Raw genomic sequence first — 24,105 nt, forward strand, 5'->3', positions numbered from 1 at the left:
TGCGGGCTCCGGCCCCGCACCGGGAGGAGCCGACCGGAGGGGGGCAGCCGGGGTTTTGGGGGGGGGTGGTGCGGCAGCCGCCTTCCCCCCCTCACCCGGCGGCGATAAGAGGCGGCCCCGCCGCCCCGCGCGTATCCCGGGACGGGGCCGCCCCGCCCGCCGCGGAGCCTCCGCCGGCGCCAGCCCCAGCCCCAGCCCCGCGCTTTCCCCCGCCCCTCGCCGGCGGGGGCGCGGATCCGGCCTGCGCGGGGCCGGCGGAGAGAGGGAGCGCGGCAGGGCGAGGGGAGGAGAGAAGAGAAGAGGGAGGAGGTGGAGGAGGAGGCGGTGGCGAGCTGGTCATGGCAGCAGCCCGCGGGCGGAGAGGCAGCCGCCGCGGGCTGCCGCTGTGATTGGCACCCCGAGGAGGAGGAGGAGGAGGAAGGCGCGGAGCAGCCGCGGGGCCCGCCATCCCGCGGCGGCGGTGCCCGGGAGGATGCCGGGGAAGCGGGGCTCGGCGGGCGGCGGCGGCGGCAGCGAGCTCCCGGGGGCCGGCGCGCCGCGGCAGCGGAGGCGGCGGAGGAAGGTCTCCTGCTTCTCCAGCATCCAGCTCTTCCTGGTGTCCGAGTGCGCCCTGATGCTGGCCCAGGGCACGGTGGGAGCCTACCTGGTGAGTGGGAGCCGGCCCGCGGAGTCCGTCCGTCCCCCCGCCCCGCGTTACCTGCCGAGCCGGCGCGGCGGAGCTGAGCCGCTGCCGGGCGGGGGGCGAGCCGCGGAGCGGGGGATGCGCCGGCAGAAGTGGAGGGGAAGTTTTCCTTGCAGCCGGGGCAGCTCGGCGGGCAGCCCCCCGCCCCGGGTGGGTTTTACCACAACCCGGCGTTTCACGCCTTAAATGACTCAGCAGCGCGGAGGGGTTACCCTTCTGCCGTCCCTCTCGCGTGTGCGGCGGCAACTTCTGCAGCCGGTCCCCCGGACTCCCGAACGGGCGGCGCACGGCCGTGCATGCGGGCTGGCTCCTCACCGCTGCTGGTTCCCGAGCTGGCCGGTAACTCGGATCCAATGCCAGCTTGTCCAGTTTATACTGAATAAATACCAAGAACATCTAGCGGGGCGTTTACTTCGTGCCTCCCGCGCCACTGATTTTCCTTGTCCTCTTGAAGTCATGCAGCGGTGTTAAGCACGGCAGCCCCCGAAGTCTCGGTGTTAGGGAGAGAACGGTCAAAATAAGGCTCTGCGCTGAATCTGCATAGTGAGATCTGGTGTCAGAGGCAGAACTGTAGTAGAAGAGTTGGAAAGATGTCCATACGGCTGTGCTGGTGCCTTTTGAGTATACACAGAGAGAGGCAGCCTGTGAAAATGAAGCGTTCTTCTTCCAGCAGATGTAAGTGTGTAGTTGATTTAAATTTCTCAAAATAGCTTGCTGGATTTCAGAATTATAGTTTCCATGGAAAAGAAATGTATTCATAATCTCTGAGGCTTTTTGAGGCCATACACGTAATGTATTATACAGTAAGTGGAAGATCTCCGCATTTGGAATACTTGTATTTGGTGTTTAGCACTGCTCCTCTCTCACGTGTCAAGCTACTTATGCAAATTTGTACTGAACGTGATCTATAATTTTTCAAGGTACGTGGCTAAACTAACTATGGTTAATATTCCCTGTTAATATGAAATGGAAATTAGCAGTCATCTGCATATAATAAAACATGTGAGTTTAGTTTGGAACATATTTCTAATTCCAAAGGAAACTACATCACATCTGTTGAGATAAATCCAGCAATTCTGTACCCTATGTGAGTATAGGTGGATATCGCTTAATTTGTGGGAGCCAGACAGGGACGTGCCTCTTTTATGGGAGTAATACCTTAGTAAGTAAATACATTGTTTCCGACGAGCTACTTGCAAAATGAGCTGTCAGCATGAATGAGTGTGGGATAATCCTTCATCAAAGTAATGGCCAAGGAAGAGCCCACTGAGGTGATGTCACCCAGCGGGCACCGGTATGCTGGAAATGTATAGATCTGCTAGAGGACTGTATATTGGCACACTTTGCTACAGTGTCTGAGCGTAGGAGCAGCAGTAATAGTCCCTAGTATGGCATTTTCCACAAACTCCTTTGCGTTGCTCTCTCTTCACCAGTTCAGCATTTCTTTTCCTGTTTTCCCCAACTCTCGTGCTGTGCTTTGTACCGGAGTAGCGCGCTTACTCCCTCTCGCTCCTTTGGAGCGTTTCATGCACCCCAGCCTCACCAGCTGGAAAACACCTCTGCCATCCTGATTCCTGGAGTCCTCCCTCCCTCCTCCAAGGGGTTAACTCGACTGAGGTGCTGCTGTCTCTACCCTCTGCCATTCTCCAGGACTGTATCCTGGCCAGCATGACATCATGCCCCCATGGCCAGCCTGATCCACAAACAGTAACAGACAACTGGTCAGTGGGGGGAAGAAAAAAAAGAAAACTAAACTCACAACAATCCCCAGCATGCATAAGCAGTGGCCCAGCTGCACTGGGCAAATGGTCCTCCATTCCCTGTATAATTTGTCTGCCGTCATTGCAAATACCATGCAGCTCTTCATGCAACAAACAGATGCAAATGTGGAATTATCTTTGGAGGGTAGACCTGTGCTTAAAGCGAATCTGGATGAGCGCTGTGCTTACAGGTGTCACGCGGGAGTGAAAGCAGAAGCAGGGAAGACGCTTGGTGCAAAGTGTGGAGGACCTAATCGTTTTTGCAGACCGAGTGTCCCGTGGGGCCGAGGGCTGTTCTCAGGTGCTGTCTTGGGGTGAAATCATTGGAGGCACTGCAGAGTTGCCCAGGTGTAACTGCAAGTGGATATTCATTTATTCAGGCTCCTGGGATGAGCAGGGGCTGTTGGGCTCAGCAGTGGCGTGCTGGGCTGCTCCCCGAGGGACAAATTAGCAGGCGAGACAAAGCGGAGAGCAAACAGAAAGACAGACAAATAGGGAGATGCTGCGGAGGACGGACACAGTGTGTAGTTCTGGGCAGTTGAATAAACTACTAATTTTAGCCTGTCAGCAGTGAGCGAGTACTGTATTCATACTTCTGCTTTGCTTGGCCACATGTGTGACTTTCCCTAGTTATTTGTAACTCAGGAAGAGAAACCTTTTTTCTCCTTATACGGCGACAAGTTGGTTTCCTCGTTTTTTGTCTGCCTTGCTCTGCCCAGGGAGACCATGAGGGCAAAAACTCAGCTTGTTAAGAAAACAAGTCAGGGGCTTGGCTGCTTAGGAGTGATTGAAGAGCTCAGTTTTGATTGGGCTTGGCTTTCATGTCACTACATTTAGAAGTGGATATTGTTATTTCTTTTTAGAGATGTAAAAACTTCTTTTTTCCATGTTCGCTGTACAATAAACTAGTAGCACCCACTTGAATATATGTACAAAGCATACATTCATTCATTATGTGGTTTTGAAGCAAAGATCATTCACTTTTATTTGTTCGTAAAACATTGTGCTTGCCAACAGGGCTTTATAAATAATAAATGCTGATAAAAATCTATAAAGTCCAATTCTTTTCCCACAGAACTCAGCAGTGAAAATACATACCTCAGGATGCCAACAGTGGATGTCTCTGGTTAATTAGCACGGTGTTTCTGAGGTTCTTCATGTGAAGTTTTAGGGAGCGTTTGATCAATGTCACGTTCCAAAATATTTGTCAATTATTGCGCTTGCTGTTTGCAAAATGCACATGTTCCAAAATGACTTGGTGCCATATCCTGCATAGTTTATGCAAATGCAAGCCTGCGCTGCTGCCTTAATTTCTGGGGCTGCTGAATACACCCTATTATTTGCATATTCTTGTAAGGTTTTGTGTATGCATTTATTTGGTTTCATATAATTACTCCTGCGTGCTTTTGGAAACTTGAATTTCCCAGCAACTGCAGTGGCAGCAGGGAAAAGGCTGCTTGTAGTCTGCAGGCATTCCGGCTGCAGAAGTTACTCAGGTTTTTCGCAGCAACTTTTAAAAGCCCAGATGATTTCCACCCCTGGTCGCTCTCCTGCAGCGTAGGTCCATGGATTAAAGAGCCAAGTGTTACTGGTGCAGATGGCACCAAGAGGGAAAGGCTGGAACCTCTGTTTTTCCAGCCGGAGCCTTGTGCCTTTCAGGCGAATGCAGCAGTGTGATCAGTCATGCCTGCCGTGCAGCGATGAGGATTTCGATAAGGCTGATTCACATACCTTGGCAACACTTCCCTCCCTGTCCCCCCCCACCCCTGGATTCCTGTGTGCATCATATTTTGGAATATTTTAACTGGTAATAATGTTCTAAGTGCTCCTGATGGTTTATCGCCGAGGCATTTCATCAACCTGCCAGTCAAATCTTTTGCCTAGCCAGCGGTGAAATCATTGCTTTAGCAGAAGGCGAAGAGCGCTCGGTTTGACAGCCACAGTTTGTGGAGCAGGAGCGCAATTTAATTTTCTCTCCCTAGCCTTTAGCCTCGGCTCGCTCTGGTTCAAACTGACCTAGTTGCAAGCATCCAACATCTGCCAAAGTCACGGGCTTCTTTAGATAAAGGGCATGCATATGGGAAGCGCGTTGAGATACAGTTATTTGGTGTGCTCCGACTAGCTGTTTTTAGAGAGCTTTACTGGCATGTCTCTGTTTGCTGCAGCTTTGAATGCAGCTATTCATGTGTTTTATCAAGGGATAGAGGATGACTAGCCTGAGCATGAGATGGAAAGGAAAATAATTGGTCCCTCCCAAGGAGGGTGCATTGGTGTTTGCGTGGGAATGAATGCCAAATTGTTTCTTGTTTTGCTGAATGAAAACTTTTGAGCCATGCTTAACTTCCCGGCTCTAGCTTTGCCCGTGCAGCAGCGTTTGACTGCAGCTTGCAAAAGCCCTCTTAACATACCTGCGGTAAAAATCATACTCTGTGAGTCCAGGTGAGATTGGGTGTGTGTATGTGGTCTCTGAGACAGGCTCCTTCTGTTCAGTTTTATTGCTACTGGGGTTTGGGATATTAATGAAAATTTAAAAATTCCATACTCAGGGAAAAAAAGTCAGTATCAAAGATACATATAGAAGTTAATCATCAAAGGGTTCCTGCTGGAACAAACAGAAATAGGGGGTCCTGTGAAATGGACAACAGGGAGTGGAGGGATTAAGAGCAGAATCTGGCTCTTGGATTTTTAAGTTGCTTTGGTGCCAACCCCTTCCCCTCCTCTGTTAAATGTGATAAATACAATACCATTTTCCTGTTACAGAAAGCAGTTGTCTCCTGTTGTAGAGACCCGGTCAAACCCTCCTTCAAGTCAGTGGAGAGGTCCATGTGGAGGATGTCATTAAGGACAGTTTTAATGTAGGAGTACTGCAGTGCTTCAAAGGTTTCTGTTGTGCTTGGTGTTGTACAACAGAATTTGCCCCTAAGTATTTGCAGTCTATTTGCAGTCTACTATTTGAGTAGACTGGGTGGGAGAGATGTTGCAGGTGGGAAAACTGAGGCAGAGATTAAAAGCTTGATTCTGTTGCTGAAGCTATTGATAAAGCTTTTGCTTGGTTAACAGTGGCAGAGCCTGAACGGCTTAGGCATGGGCAGAGAAGAGTCTGGCAGAGCAGGGCATTCCAGTTTCAGGTGCTTTAGTCCAGTGACTTAACTGCAAGAGCAGTTTTTCCCCATTGAATTTATTATTGTTTTTATTAAAGTATTTATTTTCCTAGAATAAGAATCAGCTTTAAAATACTGCTGTCCTTTTTTTTTTTTTTTTTTTATTTCCATCCTCAGCAGTGCTGAGTAATAAATTAGCTGTAATGCTCATAATTTATTTGTCACTGGGGTATTTAAGGGGGAAAAAAAAAAAAAAGGAGTGAAAATAAATGTTTTAGTAGGGATGAAGATTGCCAAGCATTGGCTGGTTATTGCTTACAGTTCATTTTCCCTTAATATATCTTTGCTGGCAATGTTATTTCTGGAAAGTTGTTTCTAGTATGCCTTTCCCATTAGAGAATATTGTCTTGTTTTGCAGCTGAGTTGCACAGAAAGTTATTCTAAACTAGCTCTTTTGACTACATTCATATTTCTTCTCTAAGAAGCCTTTTGATGTTTTTCGGGTCTCTGACTGTAGAGTAGAGGAGAAACCAGATCCAGCTCTGTGTTCTGATGCCTTCAGACTCCTGTGGGGCTTGGGTCGGGAGTGTGGCATTGACTCATTAACATAAAAACTTTATATAAATTATATAAATTCTGATCCAGGTGTAGGTTGGATTTTTGAGTACCAGGAAGGCTTGTGAGTAACTGGCATTTATACTTTGGTTTACAGTTGTTTTTTTTTTTAATCTACTACTAAGATATGAAATGGTGTAGAGAGAACAACATGTTTATCTCTTACATTATATACTGTGTGCCCTTTGCGGAGTAAATCCAAACTTACAATTTGATGCCTTCTTGGTTAAATGCATTTAAAGGCAAAATGCACTTGATGTGTAAGAGTGTGGACTAATTGATTTTAGTATTTAATTCTTTTTATTATTTTTAGCAGAAAGTTTGGCAGTTCTTCCTTTTCCCTGTAAGGGCCAAGTGATATTTGTAAGCCCTGAAAGAAAGAGCAGCCTGTTAGAAATGTTATGATCCATCGTAAAACCAATGTCTCATTTCTTTTGGCCAGCCTTCGCTTCCAAAATCTCTTTTAGCATTTGCTGTGTGCCTATGTGACAACTAGCTCTCTGAGTTTTAATGGCCTGCAGTATTAAAGCAGCTGAGGTTTAAGGGGATCTTGAATTAGATCAGAGAATACATTGGTCTGAAGGTCTGTGTTGTTCTTGCTTAGTAACTTTATGCAGCGTGACTCTTTAAATTGTAAAGTAGGCCCTGTCCCAGAGAAGGCTCAGCTGAACTGCAATCCCTCTCCTTCTCTGCAAGGGAGAGCAGATATTCCCTGTTGCCCAGAAAGGGGTGTCTCTCAGGTTACAGGGGCTTTCTTTTGCCTTACTTTCAGGGTATTGTAAAGGACCAAAAGCTGGCTTCTGTTCTGCTACAGCAGTGTAAATTTATTGCTTCAAAAGAGTTATTCTGCAATTCATCAAAACGAATTTGTCCTCTGTGTATAATAATCTAAAATGTTTCCTTACTTGTGCTCTCCTTGGTCTCTAGTTATTCCTTCACGGTAGCAAGATTAAACAATGGCATACTATTTAGTGGGTGAGGTTGCAGCTTGGATGAATTAGTGTAGCTTTGTCTTCTGATCAACACCAGATGAGGCTGCGAAGTGATATATTTTAAGCGTCACCCAAGGAAGTTTAAATAAACACATGATAATACTTTGTGTAGTAACTCCTTTAAGTGCTCCAGTGAACTTCAGAAGAATTCATTTTTCCTATTGCATAGAAAAATGGGCCACTGATGTTGATTTACAAGGTTTCATTATAACTCTGCAGCAAAACCAGGACTAGAACCCCAAGAGTCCTGTCTCCAGGTCACCTTGGAGTAACCACTAGACTCTCTGTCTCTTTGTAGATACATACTGCAATGCAAATAGCATTGCCTGCTCCACTAAGTAGAGAGTTCACACTGCCATACTTCATACACTATCAATACAATCAATAGCGATAGCAAGCTGTTTAGGGAGTTCCTGGAGTGTCTGGCACTTGTTCCCATTGGTGCAGGGAGGGCTCTGCCCTGTTATGGGAAGCATTTTGTAATGTTTAGAGAGATGGTCCCTGCATCCAAGATGTTTCAGTTTGAGTGGATGGATCAAAGCATGGAGAAAAGGAACCATTCCTTTTTCCCAGATTTTAAGTGGGGATGCAATTGTAATCAAGTAGAGAATAAGACCTACAGCACAGGTATGACTGGATCTGCCCCTCGTCACTTAGCAGATCTAGGAAAGACCTCAGAACTAAAATCAGATTTCTTAAGCTCTCCAGTCAGCAACTTTCTCTTTTCCAGCCTCATTCTGAATGTGATGCGCTTCTGCATTTTGATACCTAAATATTCCTTACTGAAGTGAGTGAGGCGGGCCCCCTCCTTCTGCTGTTGCGTAGTGCCCATCGTATTGAAATTGAAGATCTTTTACTGGGGCTTGTATTGCAGCAGTGCCTGAACACAGTCAATAATTTTAGATGACTGCTTGCGGCATAAAAGCAAAATCTTTATTTCAGGTTTGCTTGAATATTTATCATCATTGTTATTTATTTTCTATGGTTCAGGAAGAAGAAAACCAATTTGCTTTGGTTTGGTTTTTGTTTTTACTCTCTGTTGCCTCTCTCTCTTCGTAGTATCCTTTCTCCTTGCCAAGAAGCCGGCTGATTTCCCTGTATTTTTTTAACATCTTAATCTTTTTAGCATCTGCAGCTATTGCATGGATGACTTCTGCATGTTCGCAGGCCCAGTGACTTTTAGATAAGTGGCTGTGAGGGCAGGTGTGGGAGCACAGAAGTTGTTTTTCCATTCTACATAATGATCTGTTTTCTGGGCAAGGATTGCTGGAATTGTCTTATTTTTAATATTTAAATGTCCTTTTAAAACACTTACCATGCTGTTCACCTGTATAATTCATAATGCCTTAGTTTACTGAAAGTGGAAAAAGACTTAAAATTCAGTTTTATGGTGATCCATAAAATGACAGTGAAGTTTTTGAAGGAACCTGGATAATTCAGTTGTATTAAGGTCTTTGTGACTCACCCAGCATTATGGTTTCTGAAGGAACTATGGCAGATTTGCTTTCAAGGTTGGGTTTTTTTTTTTGGTTTTTTTTTTTGGTGCTTTGATGTTTGCATCTGAATTCAACTTTTTCTCTATTATTCCCCCCCCCCCCCAAAAAAAAAGGCAACTACAAACTCTACTATGATGAAACTGAAAGAAAGCTTGGCTGTTTGCGAAGAGTTGTGGGGTGTGGGTGTAGAAGAATACAGAAACCTTTCAGAAATGTTTCCCTTTTTTTTCACTATATGTTTAAAAACATATAGTGGTATATTCCCCCCCCAGTTAGATTTTTGGCTGAATTGAAATCAGCATTGGTTTTGGGTCAATATATAAGAAACAGCCTTGTAGTGTATGTTGTATGTGTGTATTTTAAAGTGATACTTAACATTTTAATGCCTGAAGAATTCAATGAAACGACATTGAATTGCTTTACAGTTGAGGTGCCAGGTAGTGGTGCCTTCTATGTTACTAAATCAGATGAATTATTCTATAAATTTATATAAGGTGAAAAGTAAGTATTTTTCCTGTAGTCTGCTTGGAACCTGTATTAGATGGGAGCTTTGCATGCTCTCAACTAGCAGGGAGCACCTACATTTGCATGCAGGGTGGCCAGAGGCTAGCAGTGATGGGTATGTTTGCTGCATCAGGACAGAATTCTGAGTCTTCTGTAGTTTCAGATTTGTTTCATCCCTTTAATTCTCCAAAGGGATAACAGGGGGGTGAGAAAACACTGTTAACTTCATAGGATTGCAACCTGTGGTGTTAAACAATGGATGGTCTTTGTTTTTTCTGGTGGAACTTCAACAGGAAGAGATGCAGAAAGGTTGCTTTGGGGTTCTTGTTTTTTATTACTGAAAAGGAGGATGTGAAATAGCTGCTACCTCTTTCCACTTCTCTCCTCAGCTTTGTGCAAACACTGTGTGGCACATCATTAGCAGTAGACCAGAGAGTTGCTCGGGAGTTGCTTGATGCTGGAGTGTGGGCCAAACCTCACACTTTGGCTTGAAGGGAATCTCTGAAAGGCTGCAGGAGGACTGGCATGTGCCTTGCTTGGTACAGCAGCAGGACGAGGCCCCTTCGCCTCCGAATAATACCAGACCTGTATGTACACATACACATGTCTATACTGAGAAATGTCAAGGGAGAGGAGGGGCAGCATTTGAAGCTTCCAAAAGAGAAGCTAAAAATACTGACTAAAAGAAAAAGATTTTGAAAAATATGAAGGAGAAATGGCCCCAGTAGTGTCCTGCTGCTTGTTGTGCTGCGCTAATGACTTTCATCTGCTGGAAACATGCTTACTTCTCATCCTGACACGGTTCGAGTGTTGCATGATGTATTGAGATGCCAAAGTAGGGGTTGATCCTTTCTTTCCCTGTAAGTGGGAAACAACAGAAAGATAACAATATGTAACTAGGTCTTGATTTTTAAAGAGGAAAAACTTGAGTTTAGTTTTCTAGTTTTTCAGTCCTATGGCTTGCTTCTCATCATTTCTCTGAGCTGCAGGAAGAGCTGTCATTGTAATGGTTTAGTAAAGCTATTTTTGCTAAGTTGTTCTTAAAGCTTTAACTTTTCTCTTTTTAAAGAGTATCCACCTTGCTTGGTGAGGTGTTGTGGTGGGTTAACCTTGGACTGCAGCCAGACGCCCACCCAGCCGTGCTCTCACTCCCCTTCTCAACAGGGCGGGGGCAGAAAATGAGGTGAAAAACCTCGTAGGTTGAGATAAAGACTAGTAATTACTGTCAGGGGCAAAACAGACTTGACCTGGGGAAGATTAATTTTTATTGCCAATTAAAATAGATTTGAATGTTTAAAACAAAGGCAAAAATTGAAACACCACTTTCCCCCCATCCCACCCCTTCTTCCCAGGCTCACTGGGAGCATGTCTCCATCAGCTGCTCGCTGCGTTCTGCTGGGAGAGCATCCACCCTCGCCCATGAGCTAAACCGTTAATCATGTTTGAGCATCAACGTGCTCGTTGCAGAGATGTTGGCTGGCATTGGGTAAATGGTTTTCCCTGTGCTTGGATCCTGTCTGCACTTGGTGGTCAGTTGCTGGTTTTTGTGGTGTGCCACTGGGCAGCAAGCAGGTTCAGCCGAAGGAGAAACACGTCTGTGCGACTAAAACATGGTGACGTTCTTTCTGTCCTGCAGGCGTTGTCTGTAAAATTTGATTATTGTGGGAATTAACCTTCCCCATAGCCTCTGCCAAGTGCTGCGGTTTGTGTGATGGGCAGAGACAGTGTTGGGCATATAGGCCCTTTATGTGAAATAGTGGGCAGCATTTTTAGGGCTTACCAGCAAAAGAAAACTGTGGGTTTTGTTTTTGTCTTGTTCAATGTACAGGGCCGAGAGCGGTTAATTACAATGGGCCTTTCAGCCTCTGCATGAGATGCACACTTTGTTTCCTGCTGCCTATGGCTAGTTATAATGCAGGTCCTTATGTCTGAAGTCAGCGCAGCTGCTGGCTGAGGGTCAGGAGCTTTAGCTGAAGGGATGCCTTGTCTAGAGGTGCTTGTTTGTGAAGGGCAGTGATGTTAGTTTTGTAGCATCAGCCGGTTTGGGTGATCCGGTAGTCAGTCTCGTCCAAGGTGCTTAGTGCAGTGAACACCCACTGAGCTCGGTTGTGTTCCTGCAGGAGCCTGCCACATCATGTGTTCTCCGGCTTTGGTCCAGAGAGGGGTGCTTTGGCCCCAAGTTTGTATTTCTGTCGTCAAAATGTGGTGTCAAAAACCACATGGTTAGCTTGAGCCCTTGGGTCACAGTGCTATGATGCTAGTCTAGGTTGGGTTTTGTTTTCTGTTTCTTCTCTTGCTGTAATCTGTGATATTTAATACTATTAAAAAAAATTTTATATCAAGGGATCTGGCTTGAGGTTACTGAAAAGCTTTCCCATAGTCTTTGGAATTCAAACCTACCAACTTGAAAGAACTTGAGAGCAAAGGCTGAAAATGGAGGATTTCAAGTATTCCATGGAGCTAGATAAACCATTCGCTTCCAAGAGTTTATTTGCTCAATTGAGGCCACTTCTGCATTGGCAAATCTCTCTGTGAATGAATGGATTCCAAAAACAGCTTGGGAGTTATTCGATGGCTATTGAAGTTAAGCCACGCTAGCAAACCATGTGCTAGAGGCACAGCTTTGTGGGTTTGCTGTGTCATTTGGCGCAACTGTACAAGCTTTCTCAAATACTGGCCCTATACAGAAGTCCAGTGTTTTCTGTGGATTAGGATGCATCAAGGCTGCTGTGTTGCTCTTAATCTCAATGCTAGCTCTTACCAAGAAGGCAGAAGTTTCAAATCTCTTCTTGCTGTGTCTTGTGGAAGCATTTGGGGCTTATGGTGTAGCCTCTTGTAGCTGAGATGGCATTTATTGATGTGAATCATTCAGCTTAATTCAATGCTGGACAAGCTTTTTGCCAGAATTTTTATTTTGCCTTCTTATTTAAATAGATCCCTAATGAATTACTGTAGTTGTGTATAATGACTCTTGGGAAATACTGGATGCAGCCTCTAGAATCAGTTCTGTGACGTTTTCAAATTGCAAACTCTTGAAGTATATCTCTGAACAGTGCTCAGAGTCCCTTGTCGCTATCTGAGTTTTCAAGATGCTCCCACATTAATAAGCTCCATCATTGGTATTCTGTGGGCAGATATCCAGTGAGCAACTGGTTAGCCGGGTAACAACTCGGAGGTAAATCTGATTCCAAAGTTCTCTCTGCTTTCACTGCATTGCTGGGATGAGAGGGTGGCTGGCAGGAGAAACTGGCTTGTTTTCATCCAGGACACAAGATTTTTATTTTATTTCCTCAGGGTCAGGGCTTGAAACCAGTTGTGGACTCTGCACAGTTGGGATTTTGAGTCAAGGGAGGGAGAGTGGGAGAGTTTGGGATGGAGGTAGGAAAGCAGAATTTAACTTCTTGGAGAGTTCTTTTTACATAAGGAGCTTCAAGTGGGGCTGCAGCAAATAGTCATATGGCTTCAGTGAATTGGATTTCTTTCTTATAGAAGTCACAGTGAGTCTGGGAATCAGTATAAGGTTGTATGTTCTCATGTCTGGAAGCTTTTTTGCAGGCTCTCCTGTAATGTCCCAGCTCAATAATTCTGCGTCCCCATCTTCAAAATGACTTGCTCTGAGATGGCATTACTGTTTGGGGGGGGGGATGGCCAAAACAAACAAAAATGTTCTGCAAATGGCCTGTAGCAAAGTGCTAACAGTGCCTTTTGGCATGAATAGAGTGTGTCTGGTTACTCCAATGTTGAATTTGACCAAAACGTTATGGATTTCTGTTAGGCATCGCACTGAGGCTTCAAGGTATGGGGTCTTTAAGACATGCACAGAACTTTGCTACACTGGAAGTGCAAGTTGAAACTAAAATAACCTTTGCTTTCTCCTTTATTTACCCCCTATGGTGCATAGTGTGTAGATTCAGACACTTTCAATTTCGTTCTCAGCATCCTGATTATGCTCAGAACTCTTGGTATCCAGACAGCATCATGAAAAACTAAGTTCATCGAGTGTTTCCAGGAGTCCATGTCACTGTATTTCCCTGCCCTCTCCCTCATCCCTGCTGCTCATGCAAGTGAGAGATTAAATGATGGGGTAACAGCAACTTGTTTCCTCTGAGCCAATATTGGCTAGGCAGATTCTGTCGATGGTGGCATCTTGGCAGGGACAGAGGAACATTCCTGCCACACATGGGTAATGTTTTCAAGCCAGGCTTTTACTTTGCAGCTGGCTGTCCAGAGCTGTCATGTCCAAACTGCCTCCCTTCATCAGTCAAGACTAATGTTCGTGCCCAGAAAAATCTGTTTTTATTCGTATTTGGACAATGTGACATGTGGCAGACTTGGGAGTGGTCAGCTTTGCCCATAGGATAATGCTTGTTGGCTGAGACACAACTACTATTTGTATTTTCTGGTGAAGATGCAGACTAGGGATGTTTGGGCTCATTTCCTTGCTTTGTCATGGACTTCCCAAGCCCTTCTTTGGGCTTTTTCTTTCCATCAGCAAATGTGCTAGCTATGGTATTGTCTGGCTTCATGGGCATCTTGTGGGCTGAGATGATGGGCACTCAGCTGCTACAATGATGGTAACTGGAATGAAAGAGGCATCTTGGCTTGGACCCTGAACCAGGTCTGTATCAGCTACCATAACAAGTTGAATTAACTGAATTAATGGGCTAGTAATTTCGTGTTATCCTATCTGTGGCTGATCTGTGAGGCTTCTCCCTAGGCTATGATGCAGCCTTGTTGCCAGCTGAATGGTATCACAGCTTCCTTCACACCTGCCTGAAACCACAGGGTTGAAGCATCTAGCCCTTTGTTTTTTGAGCCTTCACAGGAAAAGACTACTCGGGGCTGCTTTACTTGCTCTTTGGTAGTGATGGATTTTAAAAGAGCCTGAGGGTATTATTTTTCAAAGATGCTTTCTGAGCCATACTCTCATTGACAAAAGTGACTTACTCTAAGTGTCTCTTTCAAAATGGGACTCTTGCTCCAAAGCCACTAAAGTGCTTTTGAAAAATCTCCTTCCCTGTTATGCACTGCAGTGGACTGCTTCAGTGGTGTCTAGATTCATTCAAAGCAGGCCGAATTTAGAGTCTAAATGTTACGTGCCTGGCTAATAAACTGTATTGTAATTAGTGCCTTGGGGAGGCAGGAACCAGGGAGAAGCTGAGTATAAAGAGAATGAACTTCATGTAGAAGCTGTCTGCGAAGGATGAGTGAAGAACTGTGGAAGGAGATGAAAACATGGGATTTGGAATGGCTGTGGAGGATATGTGCAATGGGAAGAAAATAGGCATGGAGCTGTGAGGAAAACTTTAATAGGCTTGGGTTAAAAAAGACAAAAGATCTAGCATAGCAGGTAGTGAGACTGGATGAAGAATCATCTTTCCGCTGGTAAAATCCTCTCAGTTAACGTAACCTGCAGACAGGCTAATGCAAGCACCAGTTTTCCAGCTTTCCCCATGCAAGCTGGACTGGACTCATCCCTGTTCTCCATCACAAGTCCACTAAAGTCATCTCCCAGTTTGGGAAACCCATGCTCAGAGGCTGCATGGGCCACTTTGCTGACATATCAGGGGCTTTGTCTTGCTTGGTTTCATGCATATGGCTTTCATTTCCCTTGCTTGCTGTGTATCTCCCAGCGAAGCTTCATATGGCTTTGAGCAATGCACTGGGAGATGACAGATGCGTGTTGGTGGGAATACTGCAGCCATGTGTGCAGCTCTTGTCCTGGCTGGTCTGTCATGCACCTGCAAAATCAGGTTAAGAGAAACCAGAGGTTGGGAAAGTACAAGGAGAAAAGAGATAGCACTCGTGTTGGCTGCACTAACCAATTGGTTAGTGAATGTCTCTGTCCTGGTGTTAAACATTGAAGGCAAAACCATTGCCACTTTGCAGTGCCTGAATTCTGGATTCCTCCCAGAATTTGGTGTGCCCCTGCTGTAGGAGCAGTGGTCCTCCATGGGAACCTCTCTTGCATTGTGCTTTTGCTCATGTCAGACTCTGGTAGGTAAGTAGAAGAGGTGGTGACTTCTGTTTTCCTTGCATGTGCTAGTTGAATTTTTGCAGGGTCTAGTGATTCTACAGTGAAGGGATCCCGTCAGCTGCTGTTCAGTGCCTGTCTCTGACACGGGTTATTGTTAATCCTGCAGACACAGGGGTGAAATTCAGCCATTTGTTGTGTACAGCCACAGCAGATGCATTTATTCATTGGCTTTTTGATAGCTCGCTTCACAGTGAATCCTAAGGACCAGAGCTCCTATCATCTGGTGAGACATCTCGTTGCCTGTATCTCCATTTTACAGGGGACACATTGAGACAAGTGAGATTATGACAAGTCTGCAAGTTATAGCTAGATCTCCCATTTAATTTTTCTTCAACTGTAAGAATTTTTTTATTCCCTATGTGTTATTTTGTGTGTGTTATTTTAAAAGACACTTGTAAATTGCCTTCTGTTCAGGAGGAAAGAGGCTTGCTGCCTTTGAGAAGTGGCAAAATGGGGAGATGAGATGATGGTACGGGATATAAAGTTGCATGGCTTGTGTTGCACTCAGGACTGCCAAACTTAAACATGCAAATGTCACAAGTCTACCTTTTACAACTTCCACCCCACCATTCTTCACACAGGAAATGCTGAGATAATAACCAGGTTCTCAGATGGGAATAGATTTAAGATCACCTTCAAGCCCTGACTTGTCTGTTTACACCACGAACCCCCTGTGCTCACCTCCCAGCCTGCCCCATTCTTCAACGGGAAGTTCAGCAGCAGCCGGCACGCAGCTCCCTTTCGTACCCTTGGCTCTGCACAGAGGCAACGTGGAAGGAGAAATGAGTCGTTTGTGAACAGCTTTGTAGGAGGGTGTTACTTAGCAAATAAGCAGGATGACACGGACAGCTCTTGTGTGGGCTGCAGGGTGTGAGATGGGGATAAGCAAGCAGCTCATGTAGCTTTGGGACAAGCTCGGGGTGTTGCTAGTTAAGTGGTAAAGAGACCCTAATTCCACCTGCAGATGCTTACAGTAATTTGGTGTTTCTTTTATGAGTTGTTATGAATCACAATACAATGTGGCCATTTTGTTGGTTCCCTTTTAAATGGCTTCCTTCCTCCCAAGGCTTACTAAATTAAAGCGTTTCATGTACTGGTTGATGAGAAATGCCTCTAACTTCTTCCAAAGCCGAGTTCCCATTTGTTGTAGCCAGGCATCATTCCTGCTGGGTAGGGAGTGGAGTACGAGAGGTATCAGCAGAGCCAGAGCAGATGAGGAGAAAAGTAGTAGGACTTGTCAGAAAACCTCCTCTCTCAGTATATAGCCTTTATATAATCACTGTTGTCCTCCAACCGTGAAAACTGAATTCAGCTTCCATCAAAGCTTTTATTAATGCTGCTTCAGAGTGTCCTGCCTGTGTCACTTCTGCCCTGGTTCGTGCCTGGCAGCTGGGAATGCTTCTGCAACCAGCTCCACAGGCCTCTCTTCTTGATCTGCACTGTGGCATAACTCGGATGCAACCCTTAGCCCTGAATTCAGCTCTTGATCATAAATTAAGATAACATGAAGTCCTTTGCATGACAGGTTTTCTTGTCAGGCTCGCGTTATGGTTTCTGCTGTGGTAAGTAGCCCTGTTTATAGTAGAAAGCCTTCTCTGCAGGCATAAAAGTGTTTGTGTTAGGAAGTATTTTACTAGGTAAACAAGCAAACTTGCATTGATTTGGGGAGGCGGAGAAGTGAGGGTGTTGCAGTGTGACAGCTTACAATCCTGCCTCTCCAGTGCTTTGATAGTACTTAGGAAGGGACTTCTTTCCTGTTAACAGTCTTCTAGAGACATGAGTTTCATCTCCGCTTTGCCACTGGAAGTGAACCTTGGGCGATGGTGCCCTGTTTACAGAGTCCCGGACCCATGTATGAATCTTGGTGCCAGTCCTTTATATGGCCAAGAGTGCCTTTGATGCTATAGGAGCCTACATCTGAATTATATACAGTTTAAATTCTTCTTCATCTGGCTTTGTACACCTACGTGCCAGCCACAGGAAAAAAAGGAGATCCATCTCTGAATGTGTCAAAGATGCTCTGGCTGCTTTCCCTTGGCTGTTTACTTTGACAGAGCTAAGTGGCTGCCCCTGTTCATGAGCCCCTGCTGCTGTGCACTTATTCCACACGGAATTCTTCATCCTCCGGGTTTGAAATGTGCCGGCAGCGCTGTTCTGTGCTACAGTTTTTAAAGCACGCAAAAATACAGTTACAGGGTTGAGGTTTGTGCTTCTTAGTATGCTTATGATGCATTATTTTGCTGCCAGTGAAAATGACATAACATTTAAAAATAAATAAGGATTCAAATATCCACTAGCTTTGTTGTTTGTGTGCTACTAAAGAGCAGTGTAGGCTACAAATGGATTCTGGCATGGGATGTATTTATGTAGATAACTTGTCAGAGACTAAAATATTACCTGCCTTCCCACAGTGAGGTGAATCTTGAACAGCAGCAGACTTGGAGGCAGAAAGCTTGTGTGGACAATCAGTCTGCAGTTGTGATAATATCACCATATGTTGGGACTTGAAAAGGTTAACAAAATGCAGATCTCAGCCATGGTGCTCATCTGTTGCAGAGCAACAGAAAAAGCCTTTCAAGTTTTACTAGGAAGTTCCGTGTGGCCTGGTGCTCTGTACCTGGGTCTATTTTGAGCTGTCGGTGACTCATACTAACTTTCCATGGTGGATGTGAGGGGGTAGTTGCAAATAACACCCCTGACAATCTTTTTGTTCACACCTCTCTAAATGGGGCAGTGTTCCTTCTCTTCCTCAGGGGAGGCAGGGAAAGGGGGTCAGTCCCTTGTGTCCCATGCAGGATCCTTAAGAAACAAATGGGGAAGATAACGACAGCCCAGTTGCCTTGCTGATTGCTGCAATGATTGCCTGGATTAGAGGTTAGGTTTTTATGTTGCATATTTGATCAGTATGGATCCCAGTTTCACTAGAGTAGTGGAAAATACACTTGTTTAACTTTGAGAGGCGTGTGAGGGGTTTTTTCTGTTTTAAGCTACTTTGAAACAAACTGTGGCTTTGCACTGGTGTATCAACTCCTGACCAAACAGGATATCTTCTGTGGGTGCCGACTGCTCTTTGCTCTGTTTGCAATGTGCAACAGCGTATAGCATTGCTGTGAGTGTTTGTGGCATAGCTGTGTAACCCGCAAAGGGTGACCCAGATACACTTGCTTTGTGCCCTGCGTTGGCTGAGGGCAAGTGGCACAGGATGCTTCAATTACTGAAATGTGGAGAGATGTACAGTGGGGTACAAGAGATGGCAGAAGAGTTTTCTGCATGGTGCTAGAGAGGAGGGGTTGCCAAAAATATGTGTCTTGCCTCGAGCAGGCGTGCGGTGTGCTGTTTCTCTTGCTGCACAGAGTAATACCCTTTCTACTCAGGCCCCTGAAAATCCTGACTTTGAATGTGTGCTTAATTTGGATTGTGTCAGTAATCTCAGAGCTGGTCACTAGAATATAAAATTAATTTTTCAACCAGTGAGGCATATATCCGAGCTGCAAACTCGTCGTGGCACTAGTACAGTAACTTGCAGATTTTCCAGTGCTGGCCTAGAAACAGCATAGGCACATGCAGCAACAGCCAAGCTAATAACACCCTACTTCTCAGCAGTGGTTCAGCTGCGGCGTCTATTATCCCTGTCATGTGAATGCAAATTTCTATGCAGAGATGATTTCCAGACCTTGAGCAGAGCCAGCTTGGGTGTGTTCGTATCGCCACCCTTTTTTGTTTTCCCTTATGTTCATGTGCCCAAAGCCAGCGTGGGTTGCCAGCATCTGCGGTGAGAACATCTCTTAAGTTTCCACTGACTTTACTGGATCAGGAATGGTGTTGAAACAAATGATCAGCAGCCTGAGATGGGAGGTCCTGATGCCTTCACTATTTCAGCAGGACGGGGAACAGCAAGGAATGCTGACGCCTGGGCCTGGGCAAAGAGTATTAAGCTTGTTGCCCTCCTCCCAGCCATCCGATAGCAAAGGAGTGGGCAGAATGGTGGATAGTCATCTGAGTGCAAAGGTTGCAGCTCCAGCTGGCAGGTCTGCACCATCTACCCCAGTGGTGGCCAGTGCCTCTACCCAGACGGACCTGCTGAAGGGAGAAGCTGCAGTGCAGACCTCAGACTGCAGGAAGAGCCTAGACCTTTCTCCTGGGGCAGGGACAGGCAGCAGAGCTGTCTGCAAAAGGTGTGCCCAGGTGGAGGACCTCCTGCAGCATGTGGCTGAGCTGCAGGAGGTGGTGAGAAGGCTGCGTAACATCAGGGAGGCTGAGAAGGAGTTAGATAGCTGGTTCTGAGCACAGTCTTCAGTGGACCCACGGCCAAACAGCCAAAAACTCCCCCACTGGCACACAGGGAAGGGGGGGGCAATAATGCACAAGAATGGAAGCTTGCAATGGCAAGGACCTGCAGGTGAAGGGACTTCCCCCAAAGCCTGAAGTGCCCTTGCAGAACTGCTTCACCGCCTGCAGACTGAAGAGGAAAGACCTGTCACATCAGGAGAGACACTGGAGCCAAGTAAGGCAGCCCGATCTGCTCCCTGTGTAACAACCAGTGCCACTAAGTGATAGTAGTAGGTGACTCTCTTCTGAGAGGTACGGAGGCACCCATCTGCTGACCTGACGCATTCTCTAGAGAGGCGTGCTGCTACCAGGGGCTCCTATCAGGGATGTCACCGAGAGACTACCAAGCCTTGTACAGTCCACCAACTATTATCTGCTGCTGTTGTTTCATGTGGGCACCAGCAATACAGCCAGGAACAGTCTGAGGAGTATCAAGAAGGATTACAGAGCCCTGGGAGCAGTGGTAAGGGACTCTGGAGTGCAGGTAGTTTTTTCATCAATCATCCTGGTCAAAGGGAAGGGGTTTGAAAGGGTTAGTCAAATCTGGTGAATCAACAAATAGTTACAGGACTGGTGCCAGAGCCAGGAGTTCGGCTACTTAGACCATGGGACTTGCTTTGAGAAATCTGGTCTACTGGGGGCTGATGGGGTCCGTCTGTCACGCAAAAAGGAAGCCTACAGAGGGTGGAAGCAAGGACAGGTAGCCTGTGAGGAATGCAGAGAAATTGTCCAAGCAGCCAGGGATCAGGTTAGGAAAGCTAAAGCTCTGATAGAATTAAATCTGGCCAGGGATGTCAAAGGCAACAAGAAAAGCTTCTATAGGTACGTCAGTGATAAAAAGAAGACTAGCAAAAAAGTGGGTCCTCTCCAGAAGGAAATGGGAGAACTGGTTACCTGGGACACAGAGAATGCTGAGGTACTCAATGACTTTTTTTTGCCTCGGTCTTCACCGGCAAGTGCTCCAGCCACACCACCCACGTCACAGAAGGCAAAAGCAGGGACTGGGAGAATGAAGAACCGCCCACTGTAGGAGAAGATCAGGTTCGAGACCATCTGAGGAACCTGAAGGTGCACAAGTCCACAGCACCTGATGAGATGCATCTACAAGTCCTGAGGAAACTGGCAGATGAAGTTGCGAAGCCCCTGTCTGTCATATTTGAGTAATTGTGGCAGTACAGTGAAGTTCCCACTGACTGGAAAAGGGGAAACATAACCCCCACTTTTAAAAAGGGAAAAAAGGAAGACCCCGGGAACTACAGGCCAGTTAGTCTAACCTCTGTGCTCAGCAAGATCATGGAGCTGATCCTCCCAGAAACTATGCTAAGGCACATGGAAAACAAGGAGGTGATTGGTGACAGCCAACATAGCTTCACTAAGGGCAGGTCATGCCTGACAAATTTGGTGGCCTTCTATGGCAGGGTTACACTGTTGGTGGATAAGAGAAGCGCTGTGGATGTCATCTACCTGCACTTGTGCAAAGCCTTTAACACTGTCCTGCACAACATCCTTGTCTCTAAATTAGACACATGGATTTGACAGATGGATCACTTGGTGGTTAAGGAATTGGCTGGATGGTCGCACTCAAAGAGTTGCAGTCAACGGCTCAATGTCCAAGTGGAGACCAGTGACGAGTGGCATTCCTCAGGGGTCGGTATTGGGACCAGCGCTGTTTAACATCTTTGTTGGCGACATGGACAGTGGGATTGAGTGAACCCTCGGCAAGTTTGCCGACAATACCAAGCTGTGCGGTGGATCTGTGCAAACCTCCTGAAGTTCAAGAAGGCCAAGTGCAGGGTCCTGCACATGGGTCAGGGCAATCCCAAGCACAAATACAGGCTGGGCCATGTACATTTGCAGCCCAGAAAGCCAATTGTATCCTGGGCCGCATCAAAAGAAGCGTGACCAGCAGGTCAAGGGAGGTGATTGTCCCCCTCTGCTCTTGTGGGACCCCACCTGGAGTCCTGCTTTCAGCTCTCGGGCCCCCAGCGTAAAAAAGACATGGACCTGCTCGAGTGGGTCCAGAGGAGGGCCATGAAGATGATCAGAGGGCTGGAGCACCTCTCCTACGAGGAAGGGGTGAGAGAGCTGGGGTTGTTCATCCTGGAGAAGAGAAGGCTCTGGGGAGACCTTATAGCAGCCTTCCAGTACCTAAAGGGGGGCTGCAGGGAAGATGGGGAGGGACTCTTTATCAGAGAGTGTAGTGATAGGACGAGGGTGTAAAGGTTTTAAACTGAAAGAGGGTAGATTTAGATTAGATATTAGGAAGAAGTTCTTTACTGTGAGGGTGGTGAGGCAGTGGAACAGGTTGCCCAGAGAAGTTGTGGATGCCCCATCCCTGGAAGTGTTCAAGGCCAGGTTGGATGGGGCTTTGAGCAACCTGGTCTAGTGGAAGATGTCCCTGCCTATGTCAGGGGTGTTGGAACTGGATGATCTTTAAGGTCCCTTCCAACCCAAACCATTCTATGACAAAATGCCAAGGGAGTTGTCTGCTTTTTAAAAAATTGGGCTCAACCCCAAGTGATCATCTGAACGCTGGAACTGCGGAGCAGAAAACATCAGAGCAGAGGATCATTGCCGTTCCCTTGGGCTTGAAGCCTGAGCCTGGTGGCTGTGCTGTCAGCTCAGAGAGTGGGTGGCAAGGCGGGGTGAGCCCACGGGTACCAGCTCTATGGGGAGGAGACCTTGCCTCCAACTATGGGATGCCCTTTGCCCTGTCCTGCATGGCTGCTGGAAGAGAGGATGAGGTGACATCTGAAGAAGTGGGTGGAGGTGCGTGGAAGCAGCAGCTTTTTCTGGCATGGTCACTTTGGCTCTTTGAGGAACCTTGTGTTTCCCAGCTCTGTAATGGAGACTATGGGAGACAGTTCACGTTTGTTTTCCTTTGGGAACATAGTTGCCAGGCAATTATTTTACACCCTGTAGCACTGCAGACATGTCTCTTCAAGTCCGATCTTTTACCACATAACTGAGAAAATGTATTTTACATTAAAAAGGAGCCTTTTAAAAAGGCCCTTCAGGCATAAAGTCAATGTGTTTTCTATATATAACCCTGTATTATTAATACAATGAACTTATCTGTAGACTCTGTGGGTGAATATGACTTGATCATTGGAGATACGAACAATATGATATTCATTTTCTATGCATTGTGTCTCTGACTCCATAATGGTGTCCCCAGCCTTCGGTTCATTTCTTAGTGATAAAGTGGGGCAATAGTGTGAAGCAGGTTTGTGGATTGCATTTTTGCTGAGCATTAATATAAAATAAACAGCCTATAGAGAGAACAAATTTACCTTGCTTCAGAAATGCCAAGATCTATAGATTTGGGACAGACAGGAATGATGAATGTGAGCATGTATTATTGAAATAAGTCCAGAATAGCATGGCAAAAGCTTCCCTGGGTTTAGTTACGGGGGTTGCTATAGAAGTTGCTTTGGCTGGAAAATTTTAAGGTGGTGATTGATGTCTGTCTTTTTTTTTTTTTTTCTTTTGATGTGGGTCACTTATCACTGTGTGCGTTATGTGAGATCATTTTCCTTTTTCCATCATTGAAGAGTGTTTTACAGTGGACTTAGGAGGCCCCTTTAGCCCAGGTCCTTTTGAGCTTAGTCTTCGAAATCACACGAGATGAAATGCGTGTGTGCAGACTTCTGTGGCTCTGTAAGAAGAAGAGACAGTGCAAGCATGGTGTAAGTTTTAATTACTTCTTGTTATTGTGTGTTAGGCAGTGTGTTCACAGAAAGGGAGAAGGCTGGGTTACGTGATCTTTCTAGATCCCAAGCCCACTTTCTGCATGAGCAAGGTACACAGATGCCCAACCTGATTTAGTTTACAGTGGTCCATTTGACTGATGTGGTATAGACTTAGTCTGGAGGAGCATGAACTTGTGGAGTAACAACAGCTGCATGGTTCTGTTGATATCTCTAATGCCATAGCTAAATCTTAGTGGATCTGCTGCTAAAAACTGGGTGGGAGGTGTCTGGAGTGGGTGAAATGGGAGTCCTGCTGGAGACAGAGGATGCGGTTAGACACAGAAAGGCAGTTCCTATCAAAGGGGCTGGTGGAGACCTTGAGACATGGAAAAGGCAACGAGGCTGGCACGATTGAGGGCTGTGTACAGTGCCGCAGCTAAAGTACTTTGCTAGTCAGAGAGCCTCGGTGACCTGCTAAGCACTGGTCTGCAGGACAGACAGGAGGACATAAGAGCAACAGGCAAGGTACAGCTGTCTTTAGCACAGGGACATACCCATACGAAGCTGTAGCTTTGGTACTGTTCCCAACATTGTGGGCACTGGCATTTGCCACAATTACAATGCTGTCTCTACCTCTGTCCTCTTATGCCTTCTCTGGACTTGTCTGGTCCAGTGGGTGGTTTCACACCACTAACTTTCTGGGGTCAAACCGCATGTGTCTCATGTTATCTTATCTGCATGAATTTTACTGGATGTTGTAATAGCTTCCTGGTAACTGTTTTCATCTTACGTTAGAAGCTTTTTTGACTGAATATCCTCTTAATCTGTTCTTTCCAGCCCTGGCAAAACAGCTGTGTAATTTGACAGGAGCCAGGAAATAGCAGCTTCACAGCTAAT

At 46.1% G+C, this 24,105-nt stretch overlaps 1 protein-coding gene across 2 annotated transcripts in view; it reads left to right on the top strand.

Moving 5' to 3' along the window:
- The first annotated feature begins 271 nt into the window (after positions 1-271).
- SLCO3A1 (solute carrier organic anion transporter family member 3A1) overlaps positions 272-24,105 on the top strand; it is a 154,703-nt gene continuing 130,869 nt past the window's right edge. The window contains exon 1 of one of the 2 annotated variants that reach the window (XM_030014883.2): positions 272-646. In XM_030014883.2, the coding sequence (XP_029870743.1) occupies positions 473-646 (174 nt within the window). In that variant the 5' untranslated portion in view covers positions 272-472. Of the gene's footprint in view, positions 647-4,866; positions 4,882-24,105 lie in introns of those variants that run through there. The other variant, XM_041123743.1, reaches the window with a different exon arrangement.

The sequence above is a fragment of the Aquila chrysaetos genome, chromosome 5 (genome assembly GCF_900496995.4).
Source record: "Aquila chrysaetos chrysaetos chromosome 5, bAquChr1.4, whole genome shotgun sequence".
NCBI lineage: Eukaryota > Metazoa > Chordata > Aves > Accipitriformes > Accipitridae > Aquila > Aquila chrysaetos.